General features: G+C 36.1%; 1 protein-coding gene and 1 pseudogene across 1 annotated transcript; both read right to left on the bottom strand.

The window, feature by feature from the left end:
• Window positions 1-14,405: 14,405 nt before the first annotated feature.
• On the bottom strand, window positions 14,406-16,171 carry LOC148079145 (E3 ubiquitin/ISG15 ligase TRIM25-like). The gene has a single exon (XM_087792408.1). The coding sequence runs from the start codon at window positions 16,169-16,171 to the stop codon at window positions 14,573-14,575; it is 1,599 nt and encodes a 532-aa protein (XP_087648534.1). The 3' UTR covers window positions 14,406-14,572.
• A 2,933-nt stretch (window positions 16,172-19,104) lies between these two features.
• Window positions 19,105-22,380, bottom strand: LOC148079146 (uncharacterized; annotated as a pseudogene).
• Window positions 22,381-22,772: the final 392 nt, after the last annotated feature.

Here is a 22,772-nt window from a genome sequence, read left to right on the forward strand (position 1 = left end):
TAAAACAATCATACATGTGAACAGACTCATGGGAAATTGAGTTTATTATTATAATTATTTTGTTCATAATACATTTTTGAGTTCACGAGTTCAAGATTGCAGGAGGAAACCCACGGATGTTTTATTTGTTTTTTTAATAATATTATGAGAACGAATCCAATAATTTATATACTCGAATGAATGGCAAATACTGTTAAGAAGAAAAAATAATAATAATAATTTGGAATGTTTGTTGTCAATATCTGGATTAATTGGATTTTTTTTCTTCTTTTTTTTTTATAGTAAACGTTTAAAAGCGATACATTTCGGAAAGTACATTTTGGTTTAACTTTTCCGGTCAGAAAGTACAGTAGAACAACTAAGATAAATTTAACCTTTCAATATAAAAAATATTTAATTAAATGATGTTATACAATCGTTAAAAAAATGAATTGATTTTAATTTTTAAAAAAGTAACGTTTAAATATTTCTATTGCACTGATATACTTCCATACGTTAACACCGGAATGAATAAGAAAACCTTTTAATTTGAAAAAAGGAAAAGTAATAAAAAAAAATAATAATTGAAGAAAATTCGTTCCAGTTTTAATTTTAAAGTCAGAATTACACTTACAATTGGGAATACAATTAAATTACATGAAATTAATTCTAGCCCTTTTACAAAGTATTTATATTTAAAACCAAAGTTTGTCTGAACTGTCACACAATTGTGTTATCAGTTTTATCTTGACCTAAAGTATATACTTTATTGAATATTGTTTTGATTGTTCAAGCGCTTTGTGACCCTGGTCTGGAAAAGCGCTATATAAATAAATATTACTTACTTACTTACAAAACAACATGGGATGTCTTGCATCTAATCTGATTAGAAAATGTCACAATTATGACTTATTTTAATGATTACATTGGAAATAGAACATTTATATAAAAGAAAGGATACTTAAGCAGATAAGTAGAATTTTACCAGACAAAAATAAAGTGAAAAACCATGGACATAATAATAATATTACTTCAGCAGAACCTTTTCTATCTGATTTCATTAAGCCAGAGTGAGATCAGATGTACCGAGGCATGAAAGAGATCAATAAATAAGCTGCAGTGTTAGTTATGAAGAGAAGTGAGATTGACTGATGTCGAGGCAGCTTTAGTGTCTGTGACCATGGAAACAAAATAAGAATGTTTTGAAAGTTAAAACCAGGTGAGGAGTATTTTCTACTTCATCCTAAAGTACACAACCTGAGGTGTGTATCGTTAAGAGTATGATTTTACAATACGTATCGCGATACAGGGACAATGATACGATATACTGAGACATATAGTGACAGTGTAGTAACAAGGATATATGTGTAGTATTGTCCAGTACTTGACTCTGTTGTGGTGATAGTGAAGTAACAAGTATATATGTGTAGAATTGTTGAGTACTTGACTCTGGTGTTGTGATAGTGTAGTAACAAGTATATATGTGTAGTATTGTCCAGTACTTGACTCTGGTGTTGTAATAGTGTAGTAACAAGTATATATGTGTAGTATTGTCCAGTACTTGACTCTGTTGTTGTGATAGTGAAGTAACAAGTATATATGTGTAGAATTGTCAAGTACTTGACTCTGGTGTTGTGATAGTGTAGTAACAAGGATATATGTGTAGTATTGTCCAGTACTTGACTCTGTTGTTGTGATAGTGAAGTAACAAGTATATATGTGTAGAATTGTCCAGTACTTGACTCTGGTGTTGTGATAGTGTAGTAACAAGTATATATGTGTAGTATTGTCGAGTACTTGACTCTGGTGTTGTGATAGTGTAGTAACAAGTATATATGTGTAGTATTGTCCAGTACTTGACTCTGTTGTTGTGATAGTGAAGTAACAAGCATATATGTGTAGAATTGTCGAGTACTTGAATCTGGTGTTGTGATAGTGTAGTAACAAGTATATATGTGTAGTATTGTCCAGTACTTGACTCTGGTGTTGTGATAGTGTAGTAACAAGTATATATTTGTAGTATTGTCCAGTACTTGACTCTGGTGTTGTAATAGTGTAGTAACAAGTATATATGTGTAGTATTGTCCAGTACTTGACTCTGTTGTTGTGATAGTGAAGTAACAAGTATATATGTGTAGAATTGTCAAGTACTTGACTCTGGTGTTGTGATAGTGTAGTAACAAGTATATATGTGTAGTATTGTCCAGTACTTGACTCTGGTGTTGTAGTATTTACAGACCACATGACTCTTGACGGAGTCGTAACTGCTTTTTGATTTGTTTTCAAACCAAAATATGTCCAAACATCAGCCTAAAAAGCCGCTGAAGTCACTGTATCCTCTCGTCCTCAGTCATCGTTATGATTCCATTCTTCCTAGAGCTGCGGAGGACTAATGACTGCTGCCATCTAGGGCCCAAAAGTCTAAATGCAACACAAAAAATGAACAAACGCCATACATTATAATGTCAACATTAAACTAGTGACAGGCTGATGAAGCTTCATTAAACAGTGTTATGTTGTTCGGAGGTCAGTAGGTGGCGCCATCAGTTTAACAAGGTTGTGAAGTTTCTTCGGGATACATGTTTAAAACAAAGGAAAATAGTGCACAGACGCCATCTAGTGGACTCTGAAGGTAATGACACTGTTTCATGAAGCTTCATCAACACATCACTACCATCTAGTGGACTCTGAAGATAATGACACTGTTTCATGAAGCTTCACCAACACATCACTACCATCTAGTGGACTCTGAAGATAATGACACTGTTTCATGAAGCTTCACCAACACATCACTACCATCTAGTGGACTCTGAAGATAATGACACTGTTTCATGAAGCTTCATCAACACATCACTACCATCTAGTGGACTCTGAAGATAATGACACTGTTTCATGAAGCTTCACCAACACATCACTACCATCTACTGGACTCTGAAGATAATGACACTGTTTCATGAAGCTTCATCAACACATCACTACCATCTAGTGGACTCTGAAGATAATGACACTGTTTCATGAAGCTTCACCAACACATCACTACCATCTAGTGGACTCTGAAGATAATGACACTGTTTCATGAAGCTTCATCAACACATCACTACCATCTAGTGGACTCTGAAGATACTGACACTGTTTCATGAAGCTTCACCAACACATCACTACCATCTAGTGGACTCTGAAGATAATGACACTGTTTCATGAAGCTTCACCAACACATCACTACCATCTAGTGGACTCTGAAGATAATGACACTGTTTCATGAAGCTTCACCAACACATCACTACCATCTAGTGGACTCTGAAGATAATGACACTGTTTCATGAAGCTTCATCAACACATCACTACCATCTAGTGGACTCTGAAGATAATGACACTGTTTCATGAAGCTTCATCAACACATAGCTACCATCTAGTGGACTCTGAAGATAATGACACTGTTTCATGAAGCTTCATCAACACATAGCTACCATCTAGTGGACTCTGAAGATAATGACACTGTTTCATGAAGCTTCATCAACACATAGCTACCATCTAGTGGACTCTGAAGATAATAACACTGTTTCATGAAGCTTCACCAACACATCACTACCATCTAGTGGACTCTGAAGATAATGACACTGTTTCATGAAGCTTCACCAACACATCACTACCATCTAGTGGACTCTGAAGATAATGACACTGTTTCATGAAGCTTCATCAACACATTACTAGTTGATACCAACAAAGAACCTAATTAATTAGAATATATATTTAATTTCTAAAATAAACAAACAAATCTAACCTTTTGATATGGAAATTATTGAATTGAATTATTCCAAAAAAACTATTTAATATTCTGATGCCACTGATTTACTTCCATACGACTCAGCTACGACACAAATGTATCCAATTATTATTTGACAACCAAATTAAACTAATTAAGTACAAATAAATGGAGGCATCATTAAGAAGTTGCTCGACGTCTCGCGAAACATAAATATAATCAGTGGATCCAGACGCGCCACAAGAAAACACATAAATTCATCCCTTCAATGTTTTTAATGAGAGCACGGATCTCAACGAGTCATAAAGTCTAACGTTCACAGTCGTCTCTTGAGATTACAAACGTCCCGCGGTACAATTTAACCGCCGTTTGTTTTGATCACGGATATTTATTTTTCCGCTTTTTATTCCAATAAACTGCTGCGCAAACATGTTTTTTAAAGATCTGTTAATGTGCCGTCACTAAATATGTGAGGGCGAGTCAGCAGGTTTAGGAAACACAGCAGGTAGAAATGAGCTTCCAGTCATTTACAACTCGTTAAAGTGGAGACTCTGGTAGGAACTGTAGGGATCGTCGCCCACTTTTGAAACATTCTAGACTCCAGAAGGAAAAATGAAAAAAAGAAAATGTCAACATTTATAGCAGCGGAATATATATAAGGTTTACGAGTGACTTAAGGGCCTGCTTTTAGAAATGTCAAAAGAATATTAAAGGTTGGGAAAGATTTACTCAGAATACAAATGGATTACGATGATTTAATACAACAATAGGGAAATGAATGTAAGAAAAAACGCATGAAATGAAGACAAACTGAATATATTGATGATTTAACAGTGAAATAGATCAATAATGATGGTTTCAATCAGAGACATTTCTTTGTTGAACCACAGGAGACGATTGATTTGAAGTACAAGGAACTGCAGACGCTGTTTTAGTGAACAGGATTCAAATGTCACTTGAAATTTGTATTCAGGAGAAGAAGAAGTCTCAACGCTCTTTCAAAAAACCCTCAACTTCAAAAAATGTTCCACAATGGATGTTCTTCTTTTTTTGCTGGTGGTTTCCTGAGGCAATAGCTGAAAGGCCAGATCCGGGAAAAGCGTGGCCCGGGGTCATCAAGAAGCCCTTTGTCTATGTTTATTTGGCCTTTATGAAGACAATAAATCCACCATAAATAGTCCAGAAGCTAAGCCAAAGTTTTAAGATTGAATCATGAATACAAGTTAATATAACATGCATACACACATATGCTTTGGTTTTGGACATTCTGTGAGATATTAGTCCTTTTGTGGGAGATATTGGACTCTGTGTGAGATATAGGACTCTTTGTGTGAGATGTTTGACTCTGTGTGAGATATTAGACTCTTTGTGTGAGATATTGGAATCTATGTGTGAGATATTAGACTGTGTGAGATATTGGACTCTGTGTGAGATATTGCACTCTATGTGTGAGATATTGGACTCTTTGTGTGAGATATTGGAATCTATGTGTGAGATATTGGAATCTATGTGTGAGATATTAGACTGTGTGAGATATTGGACTCTGTGTGAGATATTGCACTCTGTGTGTGAGATATTGGATCCTTTGTGTGAGATATTGGACTCTTTGTGTGAGATATTGGACTATTTGTGTGATATTCTTGATTCTTTGAGTGATATATTGGACTCTTTGTGTAAGATATTGGACTCTTTGTGTGAGATATTGGACTCTGTGTGAGATATTGGACTTTGTGTGAGATATTGGACTCTTTGTGTGAGATATTGGACTCTTTGTGTGAGATATTGGACCTTTTGAATTAGCTATTTTACTCTTTGTTTGAGATATTGGACACTTTGTTTGAGATACTGGTCTCTTTGTGTGAGATATTGGACTCTGTGTGAGATATTGGACTCTTTGTGTGAGATATTGGACTCTGTGTAAGATATTGGACTCTTTGTGTGAGATATTGGACTATTTGTGTAAGATATTGGACTCTGTGTAAGACATTGTACTCTTTGTGTAAGATATTGGACTCTTCGTATGAGATATTGGACTCTTTGTGTGAGATATTGGACTCTTTGTGTGAGATATTGCACTCTGTGTGAGATATTGGACTCTTCGTGTGAGATATAGGACTCCTTGTTATTTTATTTTTTAGATATTTGACTCTTAAATATTATTATTTCTGTAAATCCACTTTATCTACTTGATATTTTATACCAACACTTCCGCTGTATTCAGCTAGCAAAAAAGTTTTATATATGAATTTTTTTTTGTTATATATTATATTCATATATTCAGACAAAGTATACCTTACTATTAAGATACTGTAAAAAAAACATAATCGACCAGAGTTCAAAATCTCATAAACAGTCAAGAGTCCAATATCTCACCAAATATCCAGAACCAAAGCGTCGACAAAATCGGGGAATGAACAGGAAAACTTAAAGAAACTTAAGCTTGTAACTGTTACAATAAAAGGAGACAATAAATTAAACACTAAGAAACGAAGTAAAAAAGGATAAAATGCAATTTTCCAACACATGAAAATTCTCTGTAAATGTTTATTTTTTGTAAACAGAATATTAGTTTAAATGCGTTAGTGTGAATAACATTTGATCCCAAAAACCCTCAAAAGACTCGTCACCCTAAATAAATAATCCAGTTAATCCTGAGCGACACATTCCTGTCCGAGGACGAAAATAACTTTTCCGAACGAAAATAACTTGAAAGCTAAAGATCAGAGTTGATCGTCACATGTCGTCGGAAGTCTTTATGACCAAAGCTGAGCATCACTCAGAGAGCTCTCTGGTCGTCTGGACGCTGCTGGCCATCGATTGTTTAGGAAACTTTAAAGATGTTTTATGAAACTTTGAAGAAGAATCAACAGGTCGATGATTCGTGAACCGTTTTATTTGACAAACCTCACATCTTAACTTTAAAGTGGACGGTTTGAGACTTTGAATGTGAAGAAAGTAATGTTTTTAAACCATGTTTCTCATTCGTTTGAATAGAAAAACTACTTTCGTTAAACTGAAGGTTTGTTTTTAAGGTTAAGATGAAGATAATATATAAGATAAGATGAAAATAATATATACGTTTAAGATGAATATAATATATAAGTTAAGATGAATATAATAGATAAGTTTAAGATGAATATAATATATAAGTTAAGATGAATATAATATGTAAGTTTAAGATGAATATAATATATAACTTAAGATGAATATAATATATAAGGTTAAGATGAATATAATATATAAGTTTGAGATGAATATAATATATAAGTTAAGATGAGGACAATATATATATATATATATATATATAAATATATAAGCATATATATGTATATATAAATAACTATATAATGTTAATATAAATATAATATTTAATTATACATAAGGTTAAGATGAATACTATATATATTTATATATATACATAAATATATAATGTTAATATAATCTATAATTATACATAAGGTTTAGATGAATACTAGATATATATATATATATATTATATATATATGCACATTTATATTAACCTTAAATATATACATATATATATATAAGGTAAATGTAATCTATAATTATACGGAAAGTTACGATGAAAGTCATATATAAGGTTAAGATGAAGATAATATATAATTATACATAAGGTCAAGATGAATACTATATATATATATATATTTATATATATATATATATATATATATAATGTTAATATAACCTATACTTATACATAAGGTTGATGAATACAAACATGGAGGTTTGTCATAGCGTGTCATCAATCCCCGGAAGTCTCTCCTCCAAGGGACTCGTTGTATAAACAAAGCGGGAGTGATTACAGCTGGAGGAGGAGTGAAGCCATTATTACATCATAATGGACTCTCGTAACCTCTCATTCGCCCAGATTTCAGAGCAACTTTATAAAGTAATAGGTTGAAAACATGGTCATGATGAGAGACATCACACTCAGCAGAGACACTTGGATCAGGACTGCTGTCCATCTTCACCTAAAGGACCCTCTCTTGAGGAGGTGCTGGAGATGGTTTGAAAGAGCAGTGAAGTATCTGCTCTGGACAGAGGTGGTGACCCAGGCACGACCTCTCGGCCACTTATGATGCAGAGCTCAACTCTCTTCCTAGAAAGATCCAGCAACACCTGACAAAACCAAGGGGTTTCTACGACCTTTGCGTTGACCTCTACTGCTCCCTATTGTATTTTGCAGGATATATACTCACACCTGCTCACCTGGAGCTGAAGAAGCCTCTCGTACGAGACGTGAATATGTTTTCTCACAACTCTACAGTCCAGTCGACTCTTCTCTGGAACCATCATTTATCTTTACATTATGAGTGTGTATTGTTAAGAATATATTGATACGTATCACGATACAAGGATATATTTGTTGTATAGTCGAGTATTTTTTAGTTTGATTGAGATAAAACAAGAAAGCTGAGGTGAGGAGACAATTACAAAGTGCAATAAAAACAATATTAAAGAATGAAATCAAATAATTACAAAGTGCAATACCAATAAAAACAATATTAAAGTATGAAATAAAACAATTACAAAGTGCAATAACAATTAAATCAATATTAAAATATATAAAATAAAATAACAATTACAAAGTGTAATAAGAGTAAAAAATCATTTTAAAGTATAAAATCAAAAGAATTACAAAGTGCAATAACAATAAAAAACAAAATTAAATATAAAATAACAATTACAAAGTGCAATAACAATAAAAACTAAATTCAAGTATAAATTAAAACAATTACAAAGTGCAATAACAATAAAAAATATATATTAAAATATAAAACAAAATAACAATTACAAAGTGTAATAACAATAAAAACTAAATTAGAGTATAAAATAACTATTACAAAGTGCAATAACAATAAAAACTAAATTAAATTATACAATAAAACAATTAAAAAGTGCAATAACAATAAATATATATATATTAAAATATAAAACAAAATAACAATTATAAAGTGCAATAACAATAAAAACTAAATTAGAGTATAAAATAACTATTACAAAGTGTAATAACAATAAAAACTAAATTAGAGTATAAAATAACAATTACAAAGTGCAATAACAATAAAAACTAAATTAAATTATACAATAAAACAATTAAAAAGTGCAATAACAATAAAAATATATATTAAAATATAAAATAAAATAACAATTATAAAGTGCAATAACAATAAAAAACTAAATTAGAGTATAAAATAACAATTACAAAGTGCAATAACAATAAAAATATATATTAAAATATAAAACAAAATAACTATTACAAAGTGTAATAACAATAAAAACTAAATTAGAGTATAAAATAACTATTACAAAGTGTAATAACAACAAAAACTAAATTAGAGTATAAAATAACAATTACAAAGTGCAATAACAATAAAAAACTAAATTAAATTATACAATAAAACAATTAAAAAGTGCAATAACAATAAAAATATATATTAAAATATAAAACAAAATAACAATTATAAAGTGCAATAACAATAAAAACTAAATTAGAGTATAAAATAACAATTACAAAGTGCAATAACAATAAAAAATATATATTAAAATATAAAACAAAATAACAATTACAAAGTGCAATAACAATAAAAACTAAATTAGAGTATAAAATAAAAATTACAAAGTGCAATAACAATATAAAAACTAAATTCAAGTATAAAATAACAATTACAAAGTACAATAACAATAGAAAAAATATTAAAATATAAAATAAAATAACAATTACAAAGTGCAATAACAATATAAAAACTAAATTCAAGTATAAAATAACAATTACAAAGTACAATAACAATAGAAAAAATATTAAAATATAAAATAAAATAACAATTACAAAGTGCAATAAAAATAAAAAATAAATTGAAGTATAAAATAAAATAGGAATTACTTAAATGTAGTTAATTAATTAAATTACTGAATTGAAATACATAAGCGAGCTCATGCTCTTCACAGGGCAAACCATTCAAGGTCACACAGGCTGTATATCTGAATGTATCTTGACCTATAGTTCTTTTAAATCTGACAGGAAGCAGATTTTAATGATCTCCCCCTGGTGGGTTGGTCGTGAACATCCCTGACTTTAGTAAAATAACTCTTCAGGTAATCCAATCCAATTCAATTCAATTTTCAATTGGATCCGGATCGTGACAGAAATTACACTATTCACCTGCACCACCTGCTGACAAGGATATATGTGTAGTATTGACCAGTACTTGACTCTGGTGTTGTGATAGTGTAGTAACAATTTTATATGTGTAGTATTGTCGAGTACTTGACTCTGGTGTTGTGATAGTGTAGTAAAAAGGATATATGTGTAGTATTGTCGAGTACTTGACTCTGGTGTTGTGATACTGTAGTAACAAGGATATATGTGTAGTATTATCCAGTACTTGACTCTGGTGTTGTGATACTGTAGTAACAAGGATATATGTGTAGTATTGACCAGTACTTGACTCTGGTGTTGTGATAGTGTAGTAACAATTTTATATGTGTAGTATTGTCGAGTACTTGACTCTGGTGTTGTGATAGTGTAGTAACAAGGATACATGTGTAGTATTGTCCAGTACTTGACTCTGGTGTTGTGATAGTGTAGTAACAAGTATATATGTGTAGTATTCTCAAGTAATTGACTCTGGTGTTGTGATAGTGTAGTAACAAGGATATATGTGTAGTATTGTCCAGTACTTGACTCTGGTGTTGTGATAGTGTAGTAACAAGTATATATGTGTAGTATTCTCCAGTAATTGACTCTGGTGTTGTGATACTGTAGTAACAAGTATATATGTGTAGTATTGTCCAGTACTTGACTCTGGTGTTGTAGTATTTACAGACCACATGACTCTTGACAAAGTCTCAACTGCTTTCATTTGATTTCAAACCAAAATATGTCCAAATATCAGCTTTAAAAGCTGCTGGAGTCACTGTATCCTCTCGTCCTCAGTCATCGTCAGGATCTTGCAGGATTTCATTGTTCCTTTATTTGCGTAGGACAGAAAGACGGCCATCACGTGCGCCGAAGTTTAGTTGCAACTCAAAAATGAACAAACGCCGTTAATATTTGTATGTTCATAGTAAATAAATCAAATAAAGAAAATGAATTTATATATAAACCAAAAAAAACATATAAAATAGAATACATTTTAGAAATCTTCACTGAATATTCGAATAACATTTTTAATTAAAAAAGAAACTGTTGTTTTTATTTAACACACACTTTTAACCAGAAAATAAGATAAATATGAAGGATTTAGGAGCCAAAAATAAATAAAACAATGATATAAAAACATATAATGCTTGTATATGAAGTAAAGTTATTTTTGAATATGTTGAATTTATTTAATTATTTTAAAAAGAAAAAAAATGAAACCTTACAATATACACATTGTTTAATTTATTTATTTAAACAAAAATATTAGTCATACATGTTATGTCTCGTGTGTCTTTCTTGGTGTTTCCTGTTTTTATTTTGAAACCCGCTCCCTTCTGTGTCTGTGAGTTCCCTTTCCGGCCCCTCCCCCTGCTGATTGTTATTGTCTCCACCTGTCTTGTGTTCTGCAGCTGCCAGTGATTGCTGGCAGTCTTCATATTCTGCTCACTCTCCCTCAGTCTTTGTCGGTACGTCACACTTGTTGTTCCTTGTTGCTTTTAGTTTGTTTTTCACGTTTTAGACTCCCTATTCGAGATTGTTTCGCCTTCCCGGTTTTGACCCCTGGTACGTCTTCTCGTTTGTCTGCCTGCCTGTGACCTTGACCTGTTTTCTGGATATCGTACCTGTCGGATGTATATTGCCTGGACTACCTGTGACGATCCCTCTGCCTGCTGCTAATAAATCTGTCAAGTTTGACAATCGAACACTTTCTGCGCCTGGGTTTCCTTCCGCACCCTGACAATACATCAAATTAATATATATATATATTTTGTTTGATTAAAATGTGAACTAGAATGTTTTGAATATTTTCCGCATGAATAATATACAAGAGAGCTGCCACGATTGGCCGAACCATCATCTCTCAGGTTCAATTACTGTTTCCTCTAGAAATGCTGAGAGGATGAGGAAGAGGAAAAATTTGAAGACGATTAGAACAAGAAGATTTGTCATCAGAGGCAGGATCTGCTGTCAGACTGATAGGACTTGAAGAACACTCATTATTGCAACATTCTCCTCAACTCGACGTTTCATGTTCAGAATGAAGGACCAGGTGAGTTTGTGAGGCTCTGATCTTTCTGCTGGAGCTCATTTAACTCCTGTACACAAGTCAGAGAAGCTTCATCATCATCTTTATCATCTTCATCTTCATCATGTTCATCATCATCTTTATCATCATCTTCATCCTTATCATCATCATCTTCATCATTATCATCATCATCTTCATCATCATCATCATCTTTATCATCTTCATCTTCATCATGTTCATCATCTTTATCATCATCTTCATCCTTATCATTATCATCTTCATCATTATCATTATCATCTTTATCATCATTATCTTCATCATCATCATCATTATCATTATCATCTTCATCATCATCTTTATCATTATCATCTTCATCATCATCTTTATCATTATCATCATCTTCATCCTTATCTTCATCCTTATCATCATCTTCATCATCATCATCATCTTTATCAACATCATCATCATTTTCATCCTTATCTTCATCCTTATCATCTTCATCACCATCATCACCATCTTCATCATTATCATTATCATCTTCATCATCTTTATCATTATCATCTTCATCCTTATCTTCATCCTTATCATTATCATTATCATCTTCATCTTCATCTTCTTCATCGTCATTGTCATCGCCATCATCTTCATCATATGATCCTCATCGTCATCTTCATCTTCATCATCATTATAATCTTCATCTTCATCATCATCATCATTATCGAGAGAATCACAATTTCATTTATGCTGTATGTCTTAATGCATACATATTTGATAATAAAATAACTTGACTTGATCATCATCATCATCATCAATTCAAATACTTGCAACAAAAAAAAAAAAAAAGTTTAAACATTTGAAATGTTAGCTTAAACAATAGACTAAATACAATAGACAATATTCTGATGATGAAATACTTCATACTTCAAGAAACTCCTCCCTCACAAACCAAAGCCATTATAACTACAATCATTATATTAAATAGTTTTGTGATAATGAAGCTAAACTAAAATTGAAAACTGAATGGATTGAATAGAAAAATAACTTAGAGTCTGCTAAAACAAACTTCTTGATCCGACCTCTGACCTCTGACACCTCTGAAGTCACTGCTTGACCAGAGAGACTGTAACTGACGAATATCTATCCTTCCTGCGACACTGCAGAACATTGGGGAAGTGGTAGAGGAATTAAACTCTGGAAAAGTGACACTTGCATTGTCGGGAAATATGGATCAAAACGGTCTTTTCGAGCCTCCGAAGAGAAACACAGCGAGCCGTGGATGAGAGGGATGGATGTGCAACTCACTGCTGCCCTCTGTTGGTTGAATGAGTCATGACTATGACGACTTGATCATTCACAGAGAGAATAAGGAACATTAGTTCAAACTTGAGTACGGAAGTCAAACAGTAAACATAAATGAAAATGTAATTATGTATATAGTGCAGAAAATGTGCAAAATGGAAAGTATGGACTGTTCACTATTTTTTGTGTTATTTGTATTAATTAATTTATTAATTATTAACATGTATTTTATGTTGTCACCACATAATATCCACTGTTGCGTTTACAACAATAAAAGTTGTTTTGATTCTGATCTTAGAAAGAGAGGTGTAAGAAAGTAAATATAAAGATGTTCGCACAATTATACCAAAAAAATATAAGAATATATTGCAGTTAGAAAATGTGTTTTTGAATTATTGGAATTAGAATATTGAACTCAATGTGTAAAATATATATATATATAATCTATATATTTATTTATTTAAAATAAATTATTCAAAAAGATAATTCATTGATTTAGATTAACATTTCAAAAAGAAAAAATAACCAATCAATCAATCAATCAAGTTTATTGATAAAGCACTTTAAAAACAACAACAGTCGATACAAAGTGTTGTACAATGACATGAAAGTGCTAAGAAAGCAGTTAAAACACACAAAAATAAAACAATATCAAATAAAACAAGTCAAAAGCACTAAAAACAGCTCAGAGTCTCATGCTGTGTTAAAAGAGAATAAAAGTGTGTTTTAAGACGAGATTTGAGTGAATAAAAATCAATGTTTCTATGTGTACATTTTTAAAATACAGCATAACTCAACATAACACTGAATCAGAAGGATCTGGTTTCTCTGATACAAGATATAGAGTTTGTGTTGAACTCATTTTCATCTTTACTTCTTTGGAGAAAATCTTTTTTTCACAAAATAAAATACCTTTCACACTGTAATATTGAATCAAAACAAAATGTACATCAATTCTTCTTCTTTCTGACTCCTCGTGGACGACTGGCTGTGTAAGTGTGTGTATTGTCAAGAATCTGATGATACGTATCACGATACAGAGGCAACCATAACATCCAATGAGATACTGTAGTAACCAGGATATATTTGTAGTACTGTGGAGTACTTGAGTAACGACTGCTGCCATCATCACCGGATCATGAAGGTGTTTATTAAAGAAGATTTAAAGAAGACTCGTCATCATCAGGAACAATCCAATCACAGAGGTTCTAATCCAGTCACATGACGTCACTGTGTCTTCACTGCGGCACAAACGACAAACGTTCTCAGAGACGTTCATCCAAACATTGAAGCTTCATGTGATGATGTCACTCCTGGAGACTCACAATCTCACTGTCGTCTACTTCAGCTTCACAAACTCACACGAGGATGAACAATAAACGAAGACTCCAGCATGAAGAGGTTGAGTGAAGCTGGTCTGGACTCTGTGGAGGAGAGTCATGGTCTCAGAGACGCTGTAGAAGGACAGAAGACCTGCAGAGTGATCCAGGTACACCCCCACTGTGGAGGGTCTGACTCTGGAGACTTTAGTTTCGATGTTGTTGTGTATAAATGAACAACCAGAGTCGTTACACCATAAACACCAAGATTTGTCATTATATCCAAATACACTTTCTGTTCCTGATCTTCTGATGTTCTTGTATGAAACTGCTACTGCAACACATTCTGTTCTCTTCACCTCCCAGTAACAACGTCCAGTCAGAGACTCTTGACTCAAGACCTGAAGAGAATTATTGAATCTGTCTGTATGACGAGGACGAGGCTGATGTTTTCTCATGATTGTCACTTTCTTGTTTCCTTCAGACAACATCAACCTTGAGTGTGCAGTGTTTGGATCCAGAGTGATGTCCTGTGAGTGTGTGAGGAACTGCTCTCTGGTCTCTAGAAGGAACATCATGGAGATGTCGGTCCACATGTCTCTCAGAAGGTCCAGGACTTGGTCTCTGGAGGCTGACACGGCTGCTGTTACTTCCTCAAAGCGACGGTGAGTTTGCTCAAGGGTCGTGGAGGAGGTCGTGTCCTCACTGACCTCTGAGAGTGAGGTCCAGTTCTGCAGGAAGATGATGTCACTGTCGGTGAGTGACAGCTGCTGCAGCTCAGCCTCTTTCTTCTTCAGCTCAGAGATCTCCTGCTCCAGCTGCTCCTGACGTCCTCGGACTCGAGCGTCTTCAGTCTCCTGCAGAGATCTGATCTGCTGCTCCACATCAGACATTATTCTCTGGAGGATCTGGATCATCTGGACGAGGGTCTCCTGACTGTCCTTCAGTGCTTCCTCAGCAGAGACTCTGATGTTCTTCTGCTCCTGCTGGAGCAGCTTCACTTCCTTCTCTCTCTTCTGGATCTTCTGCTGGATCCTTCCTCGACTCTGATCCAGGTCTTTCTCTCTCTCCCTCCTCTCTGCTGTGGTCGAGACGATGTCATGATCTTTGTGTTGGTCCACAGCACAGAGAGAACAGATGAGCTGCTCATCAGAACGACAGAACATCTTCTTCTCCTCCTCGTGTTCAGAGCAGATCATCTCCTGGAGCTGCTTGGACGGCTGGACCAGCTTGTGTCTCCTGAAGGCTGGAGCTTCTCGATGAGGCTGAAGATGTTCCTGACAGTAGGAGACCAGACACACCAGACAGGACTTGAGGGCTTTCATCTTCCTCCCAGTGCAGACGTCACAGGTCACATCTTCAGGTCCAGCAGAGCAGAGGTCCTCAGCTGCTCCAGTCTTCTTCAGCTCCTCCACTAACTCTGCTAACACAGTGTTCTTCTGGAGGACAGGTCTCTCGCTGAAGCTCCGTCTGCACTGAGGACACTCGTAGATGTTCTTGTCCTGCCAGTGACCTTCAACACAGGTCTTACAGTAGTTGTGTCCACATGGAAGAGAGACTGGATCCTTCAGTAGATCCAGACAGATGCAACAAGATCTCAGATCAACTCTAGTCTCCATGTCTCTGCGACTGAAACACTCCTTCACAGGTGAACTCTTTTATAGTCTCAGTCACATGTCTCTGCCACGATCTGCTCCAACCTGTTGATCCACATTATCAAACTTCCTTGAAACCACCTGTTGTTCAGGACAAAGACACACCTTGATTCTAACACACACACACACACACACACACACACACACACACACACACACACGCACACACACCTGTGTATCTATCGTTCACAAATCAGCCGATACGTCTCACATACACAGAAAACGATACAATGAATTACAATATATAGTGATAGTGTAGTAATAAGTATATATTTGTATTATTGTGCAGTACTTGACTCTGGTGTTGTGATACTGTAGTAACAAGGATATATGTGTAGTATTGTCAAGTACTTGGCTCTGATATTGTGATACTGTAGTAACAAGGATATATGTGTAGTATTGTCGAGTACTTCACCCTGGTGTTGTGATAGTGTAGTAACAAGGATATATGTGTAGTATTGTCGAGTACTTGACTCTAGTGTTGTGATAGTGAATTAACAAGGATATATATGTACTATTATCAAGTACTTGACTCTGGTGTGTGATACTGTAGAAACAAGGATATATATGTACTATTATCAAGTACTTGACTCTGGTGTGTGATACTGTAGTAACAAGGATATATGTGTATTATTGTCCAGTACTTGACTCTGGTGTTGTAGTATTTACAGACCACATGACTCTTGACTAAGTCGTAACTGCTTTTATTTGTTTTCAAACCAAAATATGTTAAAACATCACCTATAAAAGCTGCTGATGTCACTGTATCCTCTCGTCCTCAGTCACTGGGACCTCATTGTTTCTTTAGATACAGACGACATAATGACTGCTGCCATCTAGTGCCAGTTAAATGAAAAACGTTCTGATAATTTGAATGTTCACAAGAATTATTTGATTTTATACTCACCGTAATAAAGCGTAAAATAACTATAATTTAAAAAATGCCAAAAATAAAAGGAAAATTGAACAATAAACGAGTGTCTTTTTTTAATATGTATACATGGATACAGTGTCGTTGGGTATCGTGAAAGAAATATCAGGATATTTAAGTGAATCCATATTTACACCCTTATGATTTAGTAGATTTCATTTTGAGAATCATGGAAGCTGCACCGAGTGACCAGTAAAGTCAAGCTTGACCATGTGACCTCTTGGTTTTATATCCACGGCTCAAAACACGCAGCCATGATCCCAATATCTCCGACTCAGAAGTCACTTTGGTTCCCTGGTGATGTGTATATATATTTCATCTTTTAAAATTATTAAACCCTATTGAATCCAAATGATGGCTTTTCCAATATTCTAAATTCTCGACCATAATAATGAAGTGTGTTATTTTAATGTTGACATATTACATATTGTGTCCACATTGTGATATTATCAGTGCAAATAAACTGATCATTGTTAGGGTTTTGTTCCGATGAACCGACCCCTCCCCAGATCGATATGTTGTGGTTGTAAATTACAGGTGGTTCATAGGAACGCAGCCGCATAATCAACTATTTCCAGGTCTGAAAAGTACTTTCAGGTTCATAGAAACCATCAGGTGGTTCAATCACGTTGAACCAGTACAGCTCCTCCCTCTCTGGAGCAGGCAAGACTTCATTCTTGGTGGAGAGTTGGACGAGGTTGAGTTCTTGTTTGTACAGCTCAGAGTAATCACAGCAATAGTTTGTGTCACCATCTGGGAACTGGACCAAATTTCCAGAGGGCGTGAAAGCCTAAGATGTGCCAGTGAGTGATACAATTCTTTGTTTGTTTCCATCCCCTCGTCCTCTTCTCCTGCCACACCCATGCACTCCAGCCAATAGGGAGCTATGATAGGAGCCTCAAAACTATCATCATCTCTCTTTTTAGAGAAGCTCTTTAAAGTCTTTAAGTTGAATCTTAATTAGCTGTATCGGGAGCTCAATGAAAGCAATTTGTTGAACTATTCTTTTTATTGGGAATTCTCAGAAAATCTTTGATTAGAGTAACTCATAAGATTTACCATTAAGTTAAAAACAGAGAAAATATTATTTTCTTCCCTGGAGCTTTAACTTGTCACCTGCAGTAAAAGTTACTTCTTCTTGAAAAGAGGAGGTCAATAAATTAATAGAACATATTAATACTAATAATAATATTAATGCTTAAAATAATAGGTAGAGAAGCAAGAACAAAAACAAATAATTAAAAAAATTAAACTATGAAATAGGAAGAAAGAGAAAAAAAAAATCTAAATCAAAGAACCAAAACTTTATTAACTAATTAAAATCCATTATAAAATCAGAAATCAATAAAACAAAATTGATTTTCACGTTCACTGGCAGGACAAGAACATTTAAAAAATGCCAAAAATAAAAGGAAAATTTAACAATAAACAAGTGTCTTTTTTTAATATGTATTCATGGATACAGTGTCGTTGGATAAAGTGAAAGAAATATCAGGATATTTAAGTGAATCCATATTTACACCCTTATGATTCAGTAGATTTCATTTTGAGAATCATGGAAGCGATTCAACCCTCTTGTAAAAGCTGAATTAAATAGAGGAAATGAAAAAATCTTACCACCTTTGTTGAGGTCTGGGCAGACAGCAGCGCTGACGTGTCGTCACACTCTTCAGTGAGAGGAACGTTGATCAAACATCGATGACGTCCGATGACGTCAGAGTTCGTCCGAGCGATCGCGACTGCGTGTCTCATCCTGACCTGTACTCCAGACCTTCTCGGTCTCTTGTGGAAATCGCCGGGTACCCGAGAGATCAACCGATATTCCACAGAGTCCGAGTCGATGAGAAGCGTAAGAGGAAACCGACTCACGGAACGTTGGTAACTGTCGAGAGTGAAGTCTTCCATCGACTCTCTGATGCTGAAAAGAGTATCACGATCATAGATCCGTGATACTTTACTTTCTTACTTAGGCCTTTGTATTCCTTTCGCAACATAGGCCATTGATGAATAGTTTCCACCCCCGTCTGTCTTGTGCCATCCTCTCCAGCTGTTTCCACATCAGTCCCTTCTTTTTCACATCTAGCTCTGTGCTCCTCCTCCAGGTGTTTTTGGGCCTCCCTCTGCTCCGTTTGCCTTGTGGGTTCTATGTTAGTGCCTGTTTGGTTATTGCCGTTTTGCTTTTTCTTAGTGTGTGACCTATCCAGCTCCACTTTCTCCTTATCAGCTGTATCTCTATTGGCTCTTGATTGGTGCGTTCCCACAGGTTGATGTCTAAGGCAGTGGTTGATGAAAGTCTGTAGTTTATTGGTGATGGCATTGGTGGTCCTCCAAGTTTCTGATCCATACAACAGTACGGATCTGACGTTGGAGTTGAAGATTTTGAGCTTCATATTGAGTGAGATGTTCTTAGTTTTCCAGATCTTATTTAATATGTTGAATGTTGTTTTTGCTTTCCCTATTCTTGACTTCACATCTTCCTCTGTCCCACCATCCACTGCTATCACACTTCCCAGGTATGTAAATTTGACGACCTCTTCCAGTGTCTGGTCCCCGATGTTTATAGATGTTTTTGCTCCGTTAATTTTAAGCCCCAGTCCTGCTGCTGTTGTTTCTAGCAGTTGGGATTTCTCTTTCATCTGCTGGTGGCTATGTAAGAGTAGTCCAATGTCATCCGCAAAGTCAAGGTCCTCTAGCTGTTCTTTCAGACTCCATTGGATGCCAGTATTTGTATTGTGGGTAGCTTGCTTCATAGTCCAGTCAATGCACAAGAGGAAAAGGAAAGGGGAAAGCAGGCAGCCCTGTTTCACCCCAGTGAGCACCGTGAATGTTTCTTGTGCCTGTCCCTGGTGGAGCAATTGGCATTGCATGTCCTGGTATGTATTCTTGATGATGTTTATGTATGTGGGGGGGATTCCGTAGTGTGCCATTAAATCCCATAGCAGCTTTCGGTCTACACTGTCAAATGCTTTTTCGAAGTCGATGAAATTGACATAAACAGGTGTGTTCCATTCTATAGATTGTTCGATGATGATCCTGAGGGTAGCAATTTGGTCACTGCATGATCTTCCGTTTCTGAAACCAGCTTGATTTTCTCTCAGTTCATCATCAACCGCCTTTCACAATCTCACTAAGATGATGCGATTTAGCACTTTGCCTGGTGTTGATAGCAACATGATTCATCGGTAGTTATTGCAATCCCTGAGGTCTCCTTTCTTAGGAATGATTGCAATAAGCCCGCCCTTCCAGTCTGTTGGTATATTTTCCTCATCCTCCCATATTTCCTTGATCAGCTGGTATAGCATGTTGGTTGAGGTTTCTACGCTGGGATGTCGTCTGGTCCTGCTGCTTTGCCACGTCGTAGTGCCTTGATGGCCTTCTTTACCTCAGAACTTGTTGGGGGGGCACAGTTGATGTTAAGTGTGCTGCTGGAGGAATCTCTACCTCTTGGACCGGGGATGGTCTATTGAGCAGCTCCCTGAAATGCTCTGTCCATCTTTGGTGTTGTTCTTCCTTGGTGGTAAGGAGTCGTCCCTGTTTATCACGGATTTGTGTGTTCGTCTGTCTGAACTTTCCGGCCAGTTTCTTGGTGGTCATGTAGAGATCCTTGAGGTTGTTTTTTCCAGCTGCTTCCTGTGCTTCTTGTGCCAAGGCCTCAATGTAATTTTGTTTGTCACATTTAGCACTTTTCTTCACCTTCTTGTTTGCTAACTCATAGTTCTTCTCAGTGTTTCTGTTGACAGCCAGAGATTGTGTTTTGTTGTCTTCTTCCCCACCACTTCTAGGCATGTTTCCTTCCATATGTTTTTCAGGCTGTTCCAGTACTCTTCCACTGATTGTGGAAGTTCTTGCAGGGCTTGAAACCTGTTCTGTAGGGTGGTTTTTTTGGTTGTTTTTTTTTAGAATCCCTTATTAGTCCCGCGAGGGGAAATTCGGTAGTGCTTTTGACAGCCATTCACACATACTGATGGGAGTAGGCTGCACACCTGCGCCAAGTCTACCATCAGGAGCAATCAGGGTAAAGTGTCTTGCTCAGGGACACAACGACACAAGCTTGTCTGGAGCTGGGATTGAACCTGCAACCTTTTGGACTGCAGGCAACCACTCTACCTTCTGAGCTATGACGCCCCCATACGATACGGTTCAGTTGTTCCAATGTCCTGGAAGAGCTGTAGGTTGAATTTTGTTCTGCTGTCAGAGGGGTTGTTGCAGCGCTTTAGCTTGAGTTGGAGTTTTGCAGCCAGTAGGTGGTGGTCTGTCCCGGCGTCTGCCCCCCTCTTCACTCGTACATCCAGGAGAGAATGCCTGAACTTCCTGCTTATACATATGTGGTCTATTTGGTTTTCGGTGGTGTGGTCAGGTGATATTCAGGTGGCTTTGTGGATGGGTTTATGGGGAAAAACAGTCCCTCCTATGACCAGATTGTTGTCAGCACATACGTCTGCAAATTTCTCCCCATTTTCGTTCATGGTACCAAGTCCATGCTTTCCCATAGCCAGTTCATATCCATTGTTGTTATTTCCCACCTTCGCATTCATGTTGCCCATGAGTAAGAGAAGGTATTTTTCTTTTCTGGTCTGGAGTAGATGTTGTAACTGGTTTTAGAAGTTGTCCTTTAGTTCCTCATCAATATTGTTGGTGGGTGCATAGCACTGTACGATTTGAAGGTTGATTCTTTTATGGGTGGTTTGGAATCTTGCAGTGATGATTCTTGAATTAATGGGCTCCCAGCTGATGAGGGCCCTCTGTGCTTCTTTGGAGAGCATAAATGCCACTCCCTCCGTGTGTGGTGCTTTTTCATCTGCGTGTCCAGAGTAGAGTATGGAGTCACCATTGGCCAATTTGACTTCTCCTGAGTGGAGCCATCTGGTTTCGCATAGGCCGAGGATAGAAACCCTGTATCTCCTCATCTCCTCTGCAATGACTGTCGTCTTCCCTGCTGTGAACATGGTCCTGATGTTCCAGGTTGCGATGTTGGTAGGTTGCCTAGGGGATAGAAGATTCCGACGCACCTAATCCATATGGTTTTCAGTGTGCGTCTTCATTTTCTCTTTAGCTTGCATGCCCGAAAAGTCTTCATCTCCTAGGTTGTGGGGTTTCTTTTTCTTCATCAATGTTTCTGTAATCAGTTGAATCCACTTCACGGGTGATTGGCCCATGAGTTTTACCATTGCCCTATTGGCCAGCTTTACCTGTTTCCACCTCTCACGACAGGGACGTTAGGGTTGGGTTTTGAGAGAGGCATAGATCCGCGATGCTTGAGACATATCTTTAGTGATATAAGCATAATATCCGGACAAGCATAATAGTATAATAGTGGTAAAATCGAAGTTTATAAAGTACCTCAGTATGGACAAAATAATGTAATGCAGGGGTCTCAGACACCTGGCCCGCGGGCCAATTGCGGCCCGCGAGACGTTATTTTGCGGCCCCCACCTTAATATAAAAGTTTAATGTTAGTGCGGCCCGCGAGTTGTATATGAATGGCGCTTGACAGCATTGTGTGCGGAGCTGAAGAAATCTACCAATCACGGTGTGGTATATGGCTCTCGGGGGCCGGACATTGACGTCACTTGTGTGATGCAAGCAGAGAAGCTTTTGTTTCCACTAGACCCGCACGCGCTCTTCCTCCCTCCC

This window comes from Callionymus lyra, chromosome 5 (genome assembly GCF_982586985.1).
Source record: "Callionymus lyra chromosome 5, fCalLyr1.hap1.1, whole genome shotgun sequence".
NCBI classification, from domain to species: Eukaryota; Metazoa; Chordata; class Actinopteri; order Syngnathiformes; family Callionymidae; genus Callionymus; species Callionymus lyra.